The 21,406-nt window shown below is 45.9% G+C and overlaps 1 protein-coding gene across 1 annotated transcript; it reads right to left on the reverse strand.

Annotated features, from left to right (window-relative positions):
• Positions 1-819: 819 nt before the first annotated feature.
• On the reverse strand, positions 820-18,065 carry LOC116974945 (2'-5'-oligoadenylate synthase 1-like). Its single transcript, XM_033023563.1, has 7 exons — positions 17,951-18,065; positions 12,343-12,510; positions 6,992-7,286; positions 5,596-5,762; positions 3,475-3,710; positions 2,924-3,056; positions 820-1,171 (listed from the first exon to the last, which is right to left on the reverse strand). Exons 2-7 carry the CDS (start codon positions 12,499-12,501, stop codon positions 1,154-1,156), a joined length of 1,008 nt encoding a protein of 335 aa, XP_032879454.1. The 5' UTR covers positions 12,502-12,510; positions 17,951-18,065; the 3' UTR covers positions 820-1,153.
• Between the last annotated feature and the right edge of the window lie 3,341 nt (positions 18,066-21,406).

Genomic DNA, 21,406 nt, shown 5'->3' on the forward strand with positions numbered 1-21,406 from the left:
ACCAAGAGGGAATGCGTCTAAATCTTATTTTGCCGATTCTCACGATCCTCTTCTGCACCTGGTCAACGAGAGATGCCAATTGCCACCTCCGCACACACTTTCGTTACCTTGTTCAATTCCGATCAAACTTAAGTAAGAAAGGATATTATTTATTTTGTCCACAGTTTGAAAATCAGTAGCTATGGGCATCCACATTGTCATTTGAACATTGTAAGTGTGTGCACAAGGTGAAGGTTGTAAATAGAGTTTAAACTGCCCAGATAGAGAGCTGAGTGTTGAGCATGTTTGTTGAGGTCTGAGGGGTGTGGGGAATGTGAACTGAGACTGCACAAATGAATGAATGAATGATATTTTATAGTTACATGTACCTATCAGGGTAGGGTACCTCGGTACAGTGAAATGCTTTGTTTTGCACACAACCTAGGCTATACAAGAGTGTCCCCACCTATCTGTCGCTGACCAAGTTACAAAGCATCAAACAACCTTATCTACTGCCCCTCATGTGGGGATGAACATGCTGAATCGTCCTAATTTGAGGAATGACATTCTTGCTATTGAGGGAGTGCAGCGTATGTTTACAAGGTTAATTCCCGGGATGGCGGGACTGTCATATGCTGAGAGAATGGATCGGCTGGGCTTGTACACTCTGGAGTTTAGAAGGATGAGAGGGTATCTCATTGAAACATGTAAGATTGTTAAGGGCTTGGACACACTAGAGGCAGGAAACGTGTTCCCGATGTTGGGGGAGTCCAGAACCAGGGGCCACAGTTTAAGAATAAGGAGTAAGCCATTTAGAACGGAGACGAGGAAACACTTTTTCTCACAGAGAGTGGTGAGTCTGTGGAATTCAGAGGGCGGTGGAGGCAGGTACTCTGGATGCTTTCAAGAGAGAGCTAGATAGGGCTCTTAAAAATAGCAGAGTCAGATAATAGGGGGAGAAGGCAGGAATGGGGTAATGATCGTTGCATCAAAGAAGATCCTGGCATCCAACAATGTGTTGCTATCATCCAAAATGGTGCCACTGAATACCAGGCGTTGTTGGGAGACTGGAATGGTCCAATTTTGCTGAATGTTGCGTTTGAGCTCAGAGACCTTGAAATAAATGTTGTCCGTTAGTCGTAATGAATTACCATCCAGGCCGGTCACAGTGATTTCAAATGTCTTTCCCTGGCTGTGGAACACAAGCAAAAATGGCAATGAATGAAATGTAGTTCCTTTTCAATTTGGACAAGACACAGAACAAGTGAGTGAGATGGTGGACACCCATTGTTTTGGGCATCATCGGGTGCACTTGCAACACAAGATTTATTATTTGGAGCGCAGGAGGATGAGGGGAGATCTTATAGATGTGCACAAAATCATGAGAAGAATAGATTGGGTAGATGTGCACAATAGGAGCCAACTTAAACACCACATTTCCGCCTGGATAGATCAGGGAGCGATGGTCATGCATGTGGCCTCAATTCACCATTCATTAAAAGTCCAGACCATTAAATATAGTCATAGTCATACCAGCATGGAAATAGGCCCTTCAGCCCAACTTGTCCATGCCGACCAAAATGCCCCATTTACGCTAGTCCCACCAGCCTGCGTTTGGCCCATATCCCTCTAAACCTTTCCATGCAATTCTCCAAATGTCTTTTAAATGTTGTGATCGTACCTGCCTCAACTCCTCCTCTGGCAGAGTCCATAGACACGGTCTACGGTGGGGTGGAGGTTGGAGAGTACTCTAGCTAATGGAATGACTGTTCACAAGCCTGATAAAAGAAGGGAAGAAGCTGTTCCTGAGTGTATGGAATGAGCTGCTGGAGGAGGTGGTTGAGATGGATACCATCACAATGCAACATTCCTGAATTGTGGAGTCTGGTCTGTCCATCACACAGACCAGACTCCCCCTGCATCTAACATTTTGCTTTATCGGGTGGGCAGCTAACAGGGTCAAGGACCTTTCTCACCCCAGTCATTCCCACTTCTCCCTGTTCTCATCGGGCAGAAGATCCAAAAGTATTGGAAGCATGTACCACCATACTCAGAAACAGCTTCCTCTCCTCAGTTGTCAGAATCCTGAACATTCCTCCCATAAGCCATGGTGCAGTCCCAATCTTCCAACCTACCTCTTTGCAGACATTGACCGTTGTCTCTGGAACTGTAATGCTACAGTATTCTGCCCTTTAGTATTTTGTTCTTTGCTCTACCTGTTGCACTTGTGCATGGGGTTTAATTGTAATCATAGATTCATAGAGTCTTACGTCATGGAAAGTTGGCCCTTTGGCCCAACTTGCCCACACCGGCCAACATGTACCATCTACACTAGTCCCCCCCTGCCTGCATTTGGCCCATATCCCTCTAAACCTGTCCTATCTATGTACCTGTCTAAATGTTTTGTTCCAAACATAACTCCTCAGGTTCCCATTACATCATCCCCCTTCACTGTACACCTGTGTCTACTGGTTCTAGATTCCCATACTATGGGCAAGAGACTCTGTACATCTACCCGATCTATTCCTCTCATGATTTTGTACACCTCTATAAGATCACCCCTCATCCTCCTGCACTCCATGGAATATAGTCCCAGGCTACTCAACCTCTCCCTATAGCTCACACCCTCTAGTCCTGGCAACATCGTCATAAATCTTCTCTGCATTCTTTTCAGCCTGACAACATCTTTCCCATAACATGGTGGCCAAAACTGTACCCAATACTCGAAATGCGGCCTCACCAAAGTCTTTTACAACTGCAACATGACCTCCCAACTTCGAAATTCAATACTCTGTCTGATGAAGGCCAATGTGCAAAAAAAACCCATGGATGGTGTTGTCTGATTTAATTTGGATAGCATGCAAAGAAAAGCTTTTTCACCATTACCTCGATACATGTGGCAATAATAAACCAATACCAATACATGTTTCCTGTGATATTTTACCTTAACGTCCCAGGAGTTGACATCTTTCACACACTTCTGCTGTAAACAGTACTTGGCCGCTTCTGCCACTAGATCCCATCTCGCTGCTGCAGCAACGTTACCTGTTGGGTCTGCGGGGTCAAGGATCATTGGCCTAAGGGTTCAAACACATAAACATCAGCAGCCCAAACCAATTTTATTAGCTCGATCTGTACACCACAAAATCCTCTGGGAATTATCTCTTGCGCAAACCTTTATGGCTGCTTATCCTTACATCGATTCCTTGTTGCCTCCTGACCTTCTGTACCCTAGACTAAATATTGATGGCGTAGTGGTAGAGTTGCTGCCTTACAGCGCCAGAGACCCCGGTTTGATCCCAACTACGGGTACTGTGTGTATGGAGTTTGTACGTTCTCCCCGTGACCTGCGTGACTTTTCTCCGGGCGCTCTGGTTTCTATCTTTGGGATAAACCAGCCTCTGCAGTTCCTTCCAATTTCAAATAACCTTTCACTGTGCTGTGTTGATTCTAGAATATCCCAGAAAGGGCAAATATGGTTTGAAAGTAACTTACTTTGATTCTTTAAGCTTGTTTTTCATTAATCTGATGCTGTAGTTTGTGGTCCAAAATATGCAAAGGTGTTTGTACTGGACAATCAGTTCCAGAACGGTGCGAAATCCTTCCACGGTGCTGAAATGTTCTTCCTTCTCAGCGCTCTCCCATGCATAGATGATCAGCAGTTCCAGAGCATACTTCGGTGGCAAATCCTCTCCGCTTCTCAGTTGGGGTTTATATGGGCGATGGACATGCTGTTAGATAGAAATAAATCAACATTTGAACCTTCCGCCCTTGAACTCTCTCTTTCTTGTTTGAATAACTTCAGGGCCCGGATAGCTCAGTCGGTAGAGCATCATCCTGACTATGGATGCTGTCTGTATGGAGTTTGCACATTCTCCCTGTGACAGCGTGGTTTTCTCCGGGTTCTCCGGATTCCTCCCACATTGAGGTCAATTGGCATTTGTCCCTGGTGTGTCGGGTGGAACTAGTGTACGGGTGATCGCTGGTCAGCACAGACTCGGTGGGCCGAAGGGCCTGTTTCCACGCTGTATCTCTAAACTACACTTCAGTAATACCACACATTAAAGAACATAATCGCCAAATTAAAGAACCATTCACTGTCTGTTTCCTCTGGTGGAAACTCAACTTTGACATAATTATCATAATTTAACATAATTAACAAAAATATTAGCGAAGGGATGAGAATATTTTATACAATGAATTATTAAGGTCTTGATTGCGTTGTTTAGTTTAGTTGAGAGATACAGCGCGGATACTGATTCGTTCCAGGATCAGAGACAGGGATGTCAAATTTAACCCAAAGGTGCAAGAGATTGCAAGGAAAAACCTCTGTACAAAGATTTGCTCCATTCTGGAAATCACTGCTTGTAGGGGAGCTGACACAGAATTAATCCGCTTCTACTAAAGGAAGACACAAGGAACTGTAAATGCTAATTTAGCACAAAAAAAACAACTCAAAATGCTGCAATAACTCAGCAGGTCAGGCAGCCTCTCTGGAGAATGTGGATAGGAATCTACTCCAACACTTTGTATCTTTTGATTAAACCAGCATCTGCAGTTCCCTGTGTGCCTAGGAACAGATGCACCGTAGAAAGCATGTTATTGGGATGCTTCACAGCATGCTCCCAACAGTCCAAGTTTACCCCAATAAAGACACAAAGTACTGGAGTAACTCCACGGGCCAGGCAGCATGTCTGGAGGTCATGGATCAGTAACGTTTTGGGTTGGGACTCATCTTCAGACTGATTAGAGTACAGGGGACAAAGCCTGGCAAGTGATAGGTGGAGATAGACACAGATAAACAGTGTGAGCATGATGGGGGCTGGATGGGCACTTGAGAGGTCTATAGGGAACAGCAGAGTATGGGTCTAGCAAGACTAATTTACTGGTACCTGACATGTGCTTGATTGACCAAACGTTGCCCAACAATGTGATTTGATGTGCACTTGCTCTTCCAAAAGCTATTTAAGTTGCCGAGAACAAAGGGGTACCCGACATGAGAACTAAGTGGGGACCCAGTGGAGGGGGGGATGAAGATGGGACCAACATTAGTCCCTACTGAAGAAGGATCCCAACTTGAAACATCGGAGGGTCCACAGTGTGTGCTGACGGTTGGTCATTGACGTGCTTCCGAGAGAACAAAGAGGGGCCCGGTGTGGGGGCCACCGATAATGCAGAGGGACCATTGGGACTACAAACAACACTTTGTAACTTTGTCAGCACCATATACGTGGCGACTCTGTGCATACTTTGTTTATGGTATGCAAAACAAAGAATTTCACTGTGCCAAGATAGGCACAAAAAGCTGGAGTAACTCAGTGGGATGGGCAGCATCTGAGAAGGAATGGGTAACGTTTCGGGTCGAGACCCTTCGTCAGTCTCGGTCCGAAATGTCACCCATTCCTCTCCAGAGATGCTGCCTGTCCCACTAAGTTACTCCAGCATTTTGTGTCTATCTTCGCTTTAAACCAGCATCTGCAGTTCCTTCCTACACATTTCACTGTGGCATGTCACATGTGATAATGAAGTACTATTCATTCATTCTTTCATTCATTCAACTTAAATAACTGCATACACCTCTTTGTAGAACAATTTCAGCACCAGTCTCTGAATTACCTCAGTATACCAATACTTCACAAGTCGGATAAGGCTTTTAAGTTTAGTAGGACGGGCTTTTACAAAGTCCCTCTGAAGTTCGGTGAAACTTGGCGAGAATTCCCCCCCACGTTCTCGGGTTGCAATGAGATCTTCATAGACTTGAGCACGAGTTCTTGTTACTTGACCTTCAGGACAAAAAAGTAACATTTTATTGCTTAGATACAGACTATGTATGTCATCTTAAACATAATAAGTTATTGACCATTGACAGAACATTATGTAAGCGTTAGAAATGTTTGGGAGCATCCACCTATGTAATTTCTTCAGAATTTCGGCAAAATTCATCCTCCTGATGAAAGCTTTTTCCAACATGTTGGACAGCATCAAAGATGACAAACAAAGATGACACCACATGGAGATCCACAGGTCAGACAACGTCAGCAAGATAATGTTCTAGATGCAGGACTAGGCTTTTGGCTGACCTTGAATGAATGGCCATTGGCACAATGCAGGCCAAGATCTAGTGAGGATAATGCAGCACATCACTGCAGGATGGTGCACCAATAATGTCTCTATCCCTGATGTACTTGCCCTTCCAATAACACTTCAACTTAGACAACTGCATTCGCATCTTCACACAACAATTTCAGCCTCCAACAGTCTCCAAATATACCTCAGTATACCAATACTTCACAAGTCGGATAAGACTTTTAAGTTTAGCAGGGTGGAACTTTACAATGTTCCTTTGAAATTATTGGAGAGAGTTCTAGAGGATATGATTTATGTTCATTTGGAAAGGCAGAAGCTGATCTGAGATATGGGGTAGGAAGGAGCTGTAGATGCTGGTTTACACCAAAGATAGACAAAAAATCCTGCAGTAACTCACAAGTTCAGGCAGCATCTCTGGAGAAAAGCAATGGGTAACGTTATGGGTTGAGACCCATTTTCACACAGTCTGAAGAAGGTTCTCGACCTTTACTAATTTGTCTGAGATTTTTTGAGTGGGTGACTAAGGATTTATGAAGGTAGGGCAATAGATGTTGTCCATATGGACTTCAGTAATGTATTTGACAAGGTCCCGCATAGCAGGCTAGTGCAGAAGTTTAAGATAGGTGGGATCCAAGATATGCCAGCCAAATGGATCCAAATTGGCTTGGTGGTGGGAGGAACAGAGTAGTGGTGGAAAGATGTTGTACTGATTCCTAAATCTGTGACCAGTGGAATGCCTTCGGTGGAAGAATGTAATTTTTCCTGATTTCAAATCTTTGATCAATGTGCTGGGACCATCAGTGCTGGGACTATTGCTGGTTGTAATATACATTAATGCCTTGGATGCGAACATTGCAGGTATGATGTAAAACATCCCATATTTTTCATTAAACCGGTTATTTTCAATGAGTTCAAAGCCTCATACCTAAGGCATCAAATGCAGGGAGAACATCGACCTCAACAAAATCAGACGATCTTGTGGATTTAAACTGGAAGTTGAGGGAGCGAGGAGGAGAAGAACTGTGATTTATTTTGGGCGGTGTCATTTTGATCTGATGTCCAATGTTTTTCTCATATTTCAACAACAGATCAGAAATGACTCTCAAAATTTCAGTCCGGTTTCCCGTTTGGTCTTCAAAACTCTTGAAGTTGTTGAGAAAGACAACCAAATCTGCATCAGCGCCATTTTTTACAGCTGTTCCTTTTCCAAGGGATCCACCCTAAAAGAGATAAAACAACAATGCAACCTTTTAAATGAATGATTTTTCTTTTTTTTTAGTTTAGAGATACAGCACCTAAACAGGCCCTTTGGCCCACTGAGTCCGTGCTATCCATGTCTTTGGAGTATGGGAGGAAACCAGAGCACCCGGAGAAAACCCACGTGGTCAAGGGGAGAACATACAAACTGCGTACAGGCAGCACCCGCAGTCAGGATCAAACCTGGGTCTCTGGCACTGTAAGGCAGCAACTCTACCACTGCACCACCGTGCCAGCCCTAATTCCATTTGTAAAATGCACTTGTACTCCAATTAGGCCAAAATCACTACATCGCAACTCACTTTTTATCAGTTTGGGTCAGACACCATCGGGTGGCGCCAGCAATTGCTGCCTCGCCAACAGTCTATCTGTCCTTTCCTTCTTTGTGTTGAAATAGTATGTGTTAGATGGATGTTTTTAGTCTTCTTTAACTTGTTTTATGTGGGGGGGAGATTGGGGCAAACTTTTTCTAGTCTCTTAGCTCGACTGAGTTGCGATTTTTTTCCGTATCGTACCTCCGTCCGCACCGCGGCCTAACATTGAGGAGTTGACGGCCTCTGCTGGAGATGGACTTTTCAAAGCTCCACCGTGGTCACCCACGGGACTTTAACATCGCGGTGCGCGCGATCCCTTTGCCAGGAGTCGACCTCAGAGCTCCAAATGTGGGTGTTTGTGGACTTAGAATCACGGAGCCCGTGGTCTCTGGTCATAGACCGAATTCGGGAACTCCAAGCCGCAGGAGTTTCGACCGCCCCAACGCGGGAGTTTCGATCGCCCTGACTGTGGATGGTTCGACTGCCCCAACGGCAGGAGAATAAAGAGCAAGAAGATTGCACTTTATTGCCTTCCATCACAGTGAGGAGTTTTCATATGGCTGTATGGTAATCCGCATATCACTGTGCCTTCATTCAAGGTTTCAAGGTCAGTTTATTGTCACATGTACCAATTAAGGTGCAGTGAAATTCAAATTACCACACAGCCATACTAAAAAAAACAACAAGACACACAAATACATTAAAATTAGCATAAACATCCACCACAGTGGATTCCCCACATTCCTCACTGTGATGGAAGGCAATAAAGTCCAATCTACTTCCTCTTTATTCTCCCGCGGTCAAGGCAGTCGAACCATCCGTCAGGGCAATCGCAGCTCCCGCAGCCGGAGGTTGAACCCCATGCTCCGGGGCGACCGAACCTCACGTGTCGGGGCGACCGAACCCCACGTGTCGGGGCGATCGAACCCCACGTGTCGGGGCGACCGAACCCCACGTGTCTGGGTGATCGAACCCCACGTGTCGGGGCGATCGAACCTCACGTGTCTGGGCGATCGAACCCCACGTGTCGGGGCGACCGAACCCCACGTGTCTGGGCGATCGAACCCCACGTGTCGGGGCGACCGAACCCCACGTGTCTGGGCGATCGAACCCCACGTGTCGGGGCGACCGAACCTCACGTGTCGGGGCGACCGAACCCCACGTGTCAGGGCGACCGAACCTCACGTGTCGGGGCGACCGAACCCCACGTGTCGGGGCGACCGAACCCCACGTGTCGGGGCGACCGAACCTCACGTGTCGGGGCGACCGAACCCCACGTGTCGGGGCGACCGAACCCCACGTGTCGGGGCGACCGAACCCCACGTGTCGGGGCGATCGAACCTCACGTGTCGGGGCGATCGAAGCTCCCCTGTAAGGGTGATCAAAGCTCCTGCGTCGGGACAGATGAAACTCCTGTGGCTTGTAGTCCCCGATGTTGGTCTCTAAGCAGAGACTGCGGGCTCCGCGATGTTAAATTCACGCAGGCGCCCACGGTTGGAGCCCCAAAGACGATCCCCCGACAGGGGTCGCGAACTCCGTCATGGTTAGTCCGCAGGCTCCCGCAATGCAGCTCTCGGTCAATCTCCAACAAAGGCCGCCAACTCCACGATATTTGGCCGTAGTGCGGGCGCAGATATGATACAGTAAAAACAATTACATCTCCATCGAGGTAAGAGATTAGATAAAGTTTCCCCCAACTCCACCCCCCCCCCCTACATAAAACAAGCTAAAAAACATCCATTTAACACAAACGAAACAGACACAAAGAAGGAAAGGACAGACAGACTCTTGGTGAGGCAGCCATTGCAGGCTACACGTGACATTTGAAATATGATTCCAGGTGGGAGCAGATGAAATGGGTGAGATCATATCTTGACAACTGTGTTTCACTTTGCTACAGACTTACAGGATTGAGAGACGACCTGATCTAGATGTTTTATGGGATATTGCACATTCAATCAATCACAATCATTATCACAATAATACGTTATTAGCCAAGTATGTTTTGCAACATACGAGGAATTTCATTTGCCAAGTCAGTCATACAAATAGAAAGCAACAGAACACACAAAATATATTTTAACATAAACATCCACCACATTTACTCCTCCACATTCCTCACTGTGATGGAAGGTGAAAAAAAGTTCAAATCTCTTCCCTTCTTTGTTCTCCCACGGTCGGGAACCTTGAGCCTTCCGTTGACGGAACGATCTTGACTCCGTAGCCGGCGGAGTTTGGGCCCACCGCTTCGTGGCGATCAGCTCCTGCATCGGGGGAATGTCAGCTCCCCCGCACCGGTGATCGGACCTCTCGTCGGGGCTGGTCGAACCTTCCACGGCGTTAGAGCTTCCCGACTTGGCCTCTCCTGTGACTGCTAGCTCACGATGGTACAGTCCGCAGCCCGTGGTTGGAGCGATCCCAGGCAAGAGATCGACTCTGATGTTAAGTTCACATCCTGCAGTGGGGCCCAAAGTCAGTCCGAGAAGGCCTCCATCTCCATGATCGATGGTAGGCCGCAGAGCGACCGGAGATACGATCCAGAAAAATAATCACATCTCCGGCAGGGTAAGAAACTGAAAAAAAAGTTTCCCCGTCCCCCTGGCCCCACATAAAACAAACCGGAGAACATTTACACGAACTATTAACACACCCTAAAAAAAAAGATTAATAAAAGACGAAAAAACAATTTGCAGGGCTGCCAAATGTGCGGCGCCCCCTGGGGGTCTCAATAAGGGCGATGCAGAATATCTATCATCTCTGGCGGGGACAATGTACAACTAAGTATGCCAATTAGAAGCAAATCTAAGATGTTTTCTTGTTATTTATTTGGCGCCAGTTTCCTCCCACATTCCAAAGATGTACAGGTTTGTAGGTTAATTAGTTCAGTAAATTGTAAATTTCCCCAGTGTGTAGAATAGTGCTAGTATATGGGGTGATTGCTGGTTGGTGTGGACTCGGTGGGCCGAAGGGCCTGTTTCCACATTCTTCAAATGTTGTTGAAATTTGGAGTTTACCCTTGTAGTACAGTGTCTGCGCAAGGTCATTTGGAAGAATGACAAATAATTGATTGAAATATGAAGGGTTACTGGAATAAACTGGTTCAACCACTGATAAACCATCATTTAAATGAGCCTGTTGGTCTATTTCTGTTTGATCAGAAATGTGGGATGCACAGTGGTACAGCAGGAAGAGCCGCTGCCACACAACGCCAGGGACCTGGGTTCGATCCTGACCAGGGGTGCTGTCTGTGTGGAGTTGGCACAATCTCCATGTGACCGTGTGGGTTTCCTCTGGGTGCTCCGGTTTTCACCCAAATCCCAAAGGCGTGCAGATTTGGAGGTTATGTGGCAGGTGTAAAATTGCCCCTAATTTGTTTCAGTTTCAGTTCAGTCTAATGTCACGTGTACCGAGACGTGTACTGGAAAGGCAACACAGCAACACACTGTGGAATGCGAAGGGCTAGTCAGAGCACTAAAGATGACATGGCCATCCACTGCAGACACTGAAGTTTCCAGCCGTAATCATTTTTCATATAACTTGACTCTGACTTCTGCGGCCGAGAGGGTGGGGTTGTTACAGTTCAACAGCTTGGGGTGGGAGATTGCAACCTTCATGCGGTCTACCCTGTCTCAACGAATGCAATCAACCTGGCGTGCACAAACAGGAGATCAAACAGAACAAGTTGTCGTGCAACTTTAGGCTGTTCACGCCACACGCAAGAAGAAGAAGTGCAACAGCTTCTCCACCTTAAACCCATTCACGCACAGGTTTTTTTGCAGCCTGGACTCGTGAGCCATGTCAGAACTCACCAGAATTGAGACTGCACAACTCACCATCATTGTTACTGATGGGCCACCACCACTGAGTTACAGTGAAAAGCTTTTGTTGCCTGCTATCAGGTCAACAGAAAGACAATATATGATTACAATCGAGCCATTCACAGTGTATAGATACATGATAAGGGTAGAAATTGGACGATAAGTGGAATAACACAGAACTAGTGTGAATGGGTGTGGACTCGGTGGGCCGAAGGGTCTTTTCCCACGCTGTATCTCTAATTAAATACAGGTTATTAACTTATCTTGTGCTTGAGTTGGCTCGGCCTACTAGAGTTGTCTTGAACTCACAAAAGGCTCAATACCACTCATGAATCCAGGCAATGGGGATCCCTGGGTTAGTTGTCAAGGATAGAATACCATGACCAAGGTTGATCGCTGTGATAATAACTCTTCATAAGTTCATGTCATAGGAGCAGAATTAAGCCATTTGGCCCATTGAGTCTACTCCGCCATTCAATCATGGCCCGTCTATCTTTCTCTCCCAACCCCTTTCTCCTGCCTTCTCCCTGTAACCTTTGACACCCTAATCATGAACTTGTCAATTTCCGCTTTAAAAATTCCCAATGATTGGGTCTCACAGCCGTCTGTGGCAATGGATTCTGCAGATTTACCACCCTCTGGCTAAATAAATTCCTCCTCATCTCCTCTCTAAAGGAACGTCTTTGGCAGGAGAAATCAGGAGTTGAGAGATGCTGACCATCGATCACCCATTCACACACAACTGGGAGAAAGACACTTTATAAGCAATTCTAGTCTTTAATTGAGATTGCAGAACTCAGACTTGCACCAGTGATCCTGGAACCTTCTTTGTTTACAACTTAGTACCATGGTCTATTTCCATTCAATATACAATTCTGTCATCTCACCTTCACAGCTTTACTGATTTTGTAGGGACATTGTTCCTTTAAGAATGTACAAATCTTGTCAATGGTCTCAGCCACTTGGTTCAAAAAACGTTCATCAGGTTGGAGATTTTCGTAAATGTATGTGTCCAGATCGCGGGGATGTACTTGAAACAAGCCCATAATTATTTTCTGTAATAAAAGAAAATGTAGAATTCAGCAAATTTAACTTCGATAGGAGCTCTGAAGAGAATCACAAAATGGTTAAGGTATGAAAAGAGATCACAGTAAACGGAGTCAATGCCAAGTCTGAGGTCACAAAGTGCTGGAGGAACTCAACAGGTCAGGCAGCATCTGTGGAGAGAATGTATTGGCAATGTTTCCAGTCACAGTCATACAGTGTGGAAACAAGCCCCTCAGCCCAGCTTGCACACACCAATCAGCATGTCAATCTACACGTCCCACTTGCCTGCGTTTGGCCCATATCCCTCTAAACCTGTCCCATCCATGTACCTGTCTAAATGTTTCTTAAACGTAGTACCTGCCTCAACTACCTCCTCCGGCAGCTTGTTCCATACGCCCACCACCCTCTGTATGACAAAGTTACCCCTAGGACTCCTATTCAATCTTTTATACAGAGGCAGCGGGAGCTGGACAAGGGACTGTAGAAAGAACCAGAAGCTATAGCCTCCGAATGAAGGGGAAAGGATTCATGAGGAATCTGAGGGATAGCTTTTTCACACAAAGGGTGGTGGGTGTATGGAACGAGCTGCCAGAGCAGGTAGTTGAGGCTGGGACTATCCCAACATTTAAGAAACATTTAGACATTTAGACAGGTACATGGATAGGACATGTTTGGAGGGATATGGGCCAAACGCAGGCAAGTGGGACTAGTGTAGCTGGGACACGTTATGTGGGCATGTTGAGCCCATGGTTCCCACGCTGTATCACTCTATGACTCTATGAACCATTCGCTATTTATAAGGGAGGGGGGGGGGGTTAGTACAAGTAAACAATAATCACTTTCAGCCACTGGGGCAGGGCCATCTTAACAGCATTATAGGCCCCCGGATAAAGCAGTGCACTGTGGCCCCTACCTACACATTTAGTTTTCGTTCCCGTTTTTTCACATCGCTATAATCTGAATCTGAACACCTACTCCTGGCTTTCAATTGGTATTGACTAAATTTGTCTCTAATTTCCTGAAGATGGGTTTTCAGAGACTCAAGAAGATTCTTGGCGACAAGTATGTTCACGTCCTCTGACTGCAGGACCTTGCTTGTTTTGTTCACTCTTTCAAGGATGTCATTCCAAAGAATTGTGAGAAAGATCGTATCCACGTTCTCCATTTTCTCACTCAATCCTCCTGCCTCTCGCCTTGTGTTCACTTCCTCTTCAGTGTCAGCTGATACAGAATCCAGTGCATGTTTAATTTTCTCCAAACCCCCACACAGAGCACGAACAGCATCAAAATGTGACGACTATCTCGTGTCAGACAGACGCTTGACCACAACATTTGTTGCTAAAGATGATGCCAGAATATTCCATCGACGTGTAGAAGCAGAGAAAAGGGAATATAGACACTGAACAAAGTCAAAGAATGTTAGTCTGTAGACAACACTCTGCCACTTTTACACCCACCAAGTTCAGGCTGTGTCCAGCACAGGGGACATAGATGGCGAACTCATCCAGGTGATGAATCTGTGCTTGCAATCCAGTATAGTGTCCAGACATATTTGAAGCATTGTCATACAACTGACCACGGCAGTTTGATAGTGGAATTTTGTTCTCATTAAGGCAATCCACAACAGTGTCTGCTAGATTCTTTGCTCCATGAGAAAAGATGGGTATGAACTTAAAGGCTCACATCCTCGAATGTACCGGATAATGTACCGGTCAGTTGTTCAGTGTGTGAGATGTTGGAGTGGAATCCACACTTATTGAAAAATATTTTGACTCTTTTATTTCTCACAAATGTTTGCTGATAAGTACGATGGGTTTCCCTTTCCAGGATTTCCAGTTCTGTAGCGAGTGAGATACGTGTGGTTGCAGAGTTGACCGTGATACTAAATCAGAGGTAAAGATTATAGAGGAGCAAGATAAACCACTTGACGAAAAAGCTGTAGTACGGTCCTGGGCTCATGGGTAATTTGTGGCGCGCCATTTTGGGAATCATAGATATTAGGGGTTTTTTTTAATGGGCATCTGTCATGGCGCCCAAATCTACACGCGTAGCGAGCCATTCTGCTATAGTGCTCGAATCGCCAATGTAAGCGGTTCAAGCACTTTATAGCAGTGTTTCTTCAGGTTCCCCACTAAAGACGAAAGGTAAGAACAAATTAGAACTTTCTGTCTTGAGGCCGATCTCTTCCTATAGCTCAGATCGCGGAGCCGGGGGTCGCCAGAAGAATTGCTCCGATCGCTGGCCCGCGGACTATAACACTCTGAAGCCGCGGTGTGTGGAGCTTCTAGTCGCGGGGGCAGCGTGCACTTTCCCTCGCATAGTCTGGGATTCCTCGCCGGAGAAAAGCGCCGGCCTGTGGCCTATAACATCATGAAGCCCCGGTCTCCGGTAGGAGGCAGCCGATTCAGGACCTCCAAGCCGCGGAGATCCCGAATCCGGTTTGAAATAATGTTTAAAATACAGGATAAATTGTGTTAAATATACACAATGTACACGAATTAATTGTGTTTAAGCCGGTTTTAAATAATGTTTAAATATACACGATAAATGCTATTAAATATACACAATGTTGGTATATCCCTTTTATCTCTTTTTTTACTTTTAATGCATCTTCTGTTTTCTTTTTCTCTTTTTCTTTTTCTATGGCTTACTTCTTAATTCTTTTTCGAATTTTTCGTGTCTAAGGGTCTCTTTTGATCACTCTTTCACACACTTACTATCCTATTTCACTCTCTTTACTTTTCTGCTTTATAAAGTTTAAAATATGAAGTGGTACAGGAAATGTATTATGTTATTTTTGGCAAATTATTGTAATGTACACTACTAATAAATAAAATTATTTAAAAATAATATATATATATACACAATGTACACGGATCAATGGTGTTTAAAATACATGATAAATGGTGTTAAATATACACAATGTACACGGATCAATGGTAGACAAAAATACTGGAGCATTTTTGTCTACCTTTGATATTCCAGCATCTGCAGTTTCTTCTTAAACAATAATAAAGGTATCAATTTTTACACTGCTGTACATTTTTGGTTTTGTTCTTGTCGTAAGGCATGCATGGTATTGTAAGCTCTTCTACATTTAAGATAAATCAAGTCAAGTCAAGAGAAGTTTATTGTCATGTGTCCCAGATAGGACAATGAAATTCTTGCTTTGCTTCAGCACAACAGAATATAGTAGGCATGAATACAGAATATATTCAGTAGGCATAAATTGACCTACTAGAGGAAAAATGCATCTTCAATATACATGTCTCTCCCCCCCCCCCCTGAAAACAATTGCAATTAAGTGACATATCATCCATTCTGCAGTTATGTAGTTATAATCAGATTTGTTCTTATAAGTTAATTCTATATGATATTTTACTGTAATTTCAGATGTTGACAGTGGGTCCAGAATACTTGTTGATAAGATCTCCTATAGGGAACTACGGAGTACTTGTCAAAGAACTGCCGTCTTTGTTCTGAACACCCTGTATATCTCACACATAAAACAATAAATTATGTAAATCTTACCATAAGTGACAGAAATAAAAAGTGTTATCCTTGTTTATGAAATTTGTTGTAGAACGATTTAAAAATGAGTGGATTGATGCAATATACTGCTAACCTACAAATGTTTAGTTATGAGATATTCACATTTAAAAACTCACTCAGAGCTCGGGTGGCTGCGAGCGGCTGCCGGGCCCGGACAGTGGAACTGCAGCTAGACCCGGGGCTTGCAGGTGACCTGGGAACTGCAGCTAGTCCTGGAGGGTCCTGGCCCCTAGGCAAAAAAGGCTGCAGACCCCTGGACTAAACCAAACCCTCGATTCTGTCCCGCCATCATTTTTTCAAAATTTAGCAACTCAAATAGTGGTGCGTCTTCATTGCCGGGAAATACGGTAACTCATTTCCCTCAAATATACGTAGATTTCCCTCAAATATATGTTAAATTAAAAACTAAACTATGGTAGCAATGCAGTTTTCATGTCTCATGCTCGCACTTCTCCATCAATGTAGGTATGTATACACTATATTTCTTTACACTAACATAGAATGAAAAAATATCTTGGCATGTGTTCATTTTTATTTATTCATAATATTAGGATTTCAGAGAGAGAGGTTGAATGAAAGAAAAAAAAGTTAAACAAAATTGGGAGATCACAAGAAAGAAGCTAGAGAAACATACATATGTGTGTGTTATATATTTATATACATATATATCACACATATATACGCATCATATTTTTGGTTGTCAGGTGGCTGCAGCCCAATTGTTTGCCTCGCCTTTTTAAAAAGTTTGTATTCAAAAGTTTGCCAATGCCAATGTCCACATCATCAAAATCAACATGAATGCTAAATGCATTTCGTTGTCTCTGTACTGTACACTGACAATGACAATTAAAATTGAATCTGAATATTGTTCATTATCTTTAGTAAAACACATGCTAAATATGCATTTTCCTATAACAAATATTTATAGTTTAGTGTAGTATTTATTTATTGACAGCAAGTCACAACATACATAGATTAGCATGGGGCCCCGGCAACTAACTGCCCAATGTGCCCATGTATTAAGACGGTATTGCGTTGCAGTTGTTTTGGCGGCTTGCTCCGGAGCAGTGGCGGGACATTGAGCGCTCGGTGCCGGGGTCGGCAGCGACTCTCTGCCGATGCTCTCTCCGGACTTCTCTCGCCTCGTCTCGTCCTTCTCTCGGTCTGAGGATGGACCCGGCGAACTGGCAAGAGACCCGGACAGGCGGCACCTCGGTGCAAATTCAGGCAACGCCAATGAACTGAATATATATATATTTTAAACGCAAGGAACTGCAGATGCTTGTTTACCAGAAAATGAAAGACACAAAGTGCTGGAGTAACTCAGCAGGTCAGGCAGCATCTCTGGAGAACACGGATACATGGTAACATATTAGATAGATTGATTTAACATGGATAGATGGGAACAGTGTTTGTCTTTCAGTGAAACCGCAACAGTTCATTCAGGAACTAACAGAGTTAAACACGGTGTAATGACATTAATAATATTCCCGTTCATTTTTCATTTCATGCAGTTCATTGTTCATGGCATTCCGTTAAACGTTTATGACTTTAGATTATAGACTGAAGAGAAGCAGCGTGGAATCAGGCCGTTCGGCCCACCGTGCCGTACTGACCAGCGATCAAGTGGTAAACTTCACACTGGGGACAATGTACAGAAACCAATTAACCTACAAACCTGCACGTCTTTGGAGTGTGGGAAGAAAACGGAGAAAACTCACGGGGTCACAGGGAGAACGGACAAACTCCGCACAGACAGCAGGTCCTTAGTCGGGATCGAACTCGGGTCGCTGGCGCTGTGAGGCAGTAACTCTGCCGCCCTAATATTGTGTGTTTATCTGTACAATTGTGCATCAGATTCGTGTAAAAGAATCCCACAAACTAAAGACAACTCACCTTCACTGTGCACAGGCTTTGGTTCCTGCTGGGAATGAGCCCAATTTGTCCAGCAGGGAAGTTAATGTTTGTTGGTTTCTATTCACTTCTGTTCGGGTTGAGTTTCGATCCAGGATTGTGACATCTGTCAGAAGCAAAGCTACAGGTGTCTTTGGCCTCAGCAGTGGGCAGCGAGCTGATGCCAAGTCCCGCCCCCAACCCTCAACCTCCGCCGGCCATTGGCTGGATCCGCTCCTCCTGCGGTTCCACGCGGGGTGATTGGCCGAGCGGGCCGTCACTCAGTGGCCTGGGTGGGCGGGGGGAGGGACAATAGACAATAGGTACAGGAGTAATAATTATAATAATAATACATTTTATTTATGGGCGCCTTTCAAGAGTCTCAAGGACACCTTACAAAAATTTAGCAGGTAGAGGAAAAACATGTAAGGGGAATGAAATAAATAGTAGAGACATGACTAGTACACAAAGTAAAGACAGAATTCAATTCAAAACACAGTATGAGGCAATTAATGCACAGATGAAAAGGGAGGGGGACGTGGGGCTAAGGATAGGCAGAGGTGAAGAGATGGGTCTTGAGGCAGGACTGGAAGATGGTGAGGGACACGGAATTGCGGATCAGTTGGGGGAGGGAGTTCCAGAGCCTGGGAGCTGCCCTGGAGAAGGCTCTGTCCCCAAAACTGCGGAGGTTGGACTTGTGGATGGAGAGGAGACCGGCTGATGTGGATCTGAGGGACCGTGAGGGTTGGTAGGGGGAGAGGAGGTCAGTGAGATATGGGGGGGCCAGATGGTGGAGGGCTTTGTAGGTGAGGACCAGGATTTTGTAGTTGATCCGGTGGGAGATGGGAAGCCAGTGAAGTTGTTTGAGGACTGCAGTGATGTGATGCCAGGATTTGGTGTGGGTGATGAGTCGGGCGGCTGCGTTCTGGACCAGTTGAAGTTGGTTGATGTAGGTGGAGCTGATGCCAAGGAGAAGTGAGTTGCAATAGTCCAGTCGGGAGGAGATGAAGGCATGGATGAGTCTTTCAGCAGCGGGAGGTGTGAGAGAGGGTTTGAGTTTGGCGATGTTGCGGAGATGAAAGAAGGAGGTTTTAATGACATGGCAGATGTGAGGCTCAAGGGAGAGGGTGGAATCAAAGATCACGCCAAGGTTGCGGGCCTGGGGAGATGGGGAGACAGTGGTGCCGTCGATGGTGAGAGTGGGGTTATTGATTTTGCTGAGTGTGGCTTTGGAGCCTATGAGGAGGAATTCTGTCTTATCGCTGTTGAGTTTGAGGAAGTTATGTTGCATCCAGGTTTTTATAGCTGACAAACAGGAGATGATATGGGAGAGGGGGGGGTTGTGGGGGGATTTGGTGCCGAGGTAGATCTGGGTGTCATCGGCGTAACAGTGGAAGTCCAGGTTGAAGTGGCGGAGTATCTGACCAAGGGGCAGGATGTAGATGATGAAGAGGAGGGGGCCGAGTACGGAGCCTTGGAGTAGGCCATTCGGCCCTTGGCGCCAGCACCGCCATTCAATGTGATCATGGCTGATCATCCCCAATCAGTACCCCATTCCTGCCTTCTCCCCATATCCCCTGACTCCGCTATTTTTAAGAGCCCTATCTATCTCTCTCTTAGATTTAGATTTAGATTCCTTTATTGTCATTCAGACCTTTCGGTCTGAACGAAATTATGTTGCCTGCAGTCATACACAGAACCAATAAAAACAAAACATACAATAAACACAAATTAAACATCCACCACAGTGAGTTCACCAAGCACATCCTCACTGTGATGGAGGCAACGCCTTAGTTTCCGTCTCTTCCCTCCTTGTTCTCCCTCTGCGCTGAGGCGATCGATCCAGGCCGGAGATGCCGCCCTCCAGTCCAGCGGACCTCCGTGGTGATGTCGCCGCCTCTCTCTCTTGAAAGCATCCAGAGAACCGGCCTCCACCACCCTCTGAGGCAGAGAATTCCACAGACTCACCACTCTCTGTGAGAAAAAGTGTTTCCTCGTCTCCGTTCTAAATGGCTTACTCCTTATTCTTAAACAGTGGTCCCTGGTTCTGGACTCCCCCAACATCGGGAACATGTTTCCTGCCACTAGCGTGTCCAAGCCCTTAACAATCTTATATGTTTCAATGAGATACCCTCTCATCCTTCTAAACTCCAGACTGTACAAGCCCAGCTGCTCCATTCTCTCAGCATATGACAGTCCCGCCATCCCGGGAATTAACCTTGTAAACCTACGCTGCACTCCCTCAATGGTCGGTGGGGGCGCTGCAATGGCGGCAGCCCTGTCAGCAGCGCGTTAGTTTTTTCAACTTTTTTAATTTTTTTAGTATGTTTTAAAGTATGTTTTTAATGTTTCTTTGTGTGTTTTGTGTGGGGGGTGGTGTGGGGGGGTGAGGGGGAAACCGTTTTGGCCGCCTCCTCCATGGAGAGGTGACTTTTTCCAGGTCGCCTCCCCCGTGGCCTAACAGAAAGGATCGGCGCGGCCTTTCCCGGAGACGCGCCCGGGGCTTCAGCGGCGGGCGCAGCGTGGACTCTCGGCGTGGAGCGGGCGAGCCCTCGCTGGGGCTAGCTGGAGGGGAGTGCTCCGTTTCGCTGGCCCGGGGCAGCCGGCAGCCTAAAGCCACGGTCTGCAGAGTTCCAGCTGGCGCGGCGTCTGCAGCCCGGGATCCCTCGTGGGGGACGCGGGGGAAGAAGAAGCCATCACTGCCGGCCCGCGGCCAACTTCTACCGCGGGCGCGGTGGCGACTTACCATCACCCCTGGAGGGGAGCTTCGACCGCCGGCCCTGCGGTCTGCGGTGCTTCTGGCTGCGGCGCGGCGGGGACTTTAAATCTTCGACCGCCGGCCTGCGGCCTACACCAACTTAAAGCCGCGGTCTCCGGTTGGGAAGAGCCGACTCTGGACTTACCTGGACTTGTACCTTGTCCTTTTACCATCTGGACGCCCGCAGCAACGGCTGCGGAGGGTTGAGGTCCCGACCACGGGGGAAAATGGAGGAGGACTGGCCAAATTGTGTGCCTTCCACCACAGTGATGAATGCTGTGGTGGATGTTTATGTTAAATTTTTATTGTGTTTTTGTGTGTGTTCTTTATAATTGTACCGCTGCTGACATATTCATTTCACTTGCACTTATGTGCAATGTGACAAATAAACCGTATTGTATTGTATTGTATTGTATTGTATTGTATTGTATTGTATTGTATTGTATTGTATTGTATTGTATTGTATTGTATTGTATTGTATAGCAAGAATGTCCCTCCTCAAATTAGGGGACCAAAACTGCACACAATACTCCAGGTGTGGTCTCACTAGTGCTCTGTACAACTGCAGAAGGACCTCTTTGCTCCTATATTCGATTCCTCTTGTTATGAAGGCCAACATGCCATTCGCTTTCTTCACTGCCTGCTGTACCTGCATGCTTACTTTCATAGACTGGTGTACGACCCCCAGATCCCATTGTACT

This window comes from Amblyraja radiata, chromosome 7 (assembly GCF_010909765.2).
Source record: "Amblyraja radiata isolate CabotCenter1 chromosome 7, sAmbRad1.1.pri, whole genome shotgun sequence".
Lineage (NCBI taxonomy): Eukaryota > Metazoa > Chordata > Chondrichthyes > Rajiformes > Rajidae > Amblyraja > Amblyraja radiata.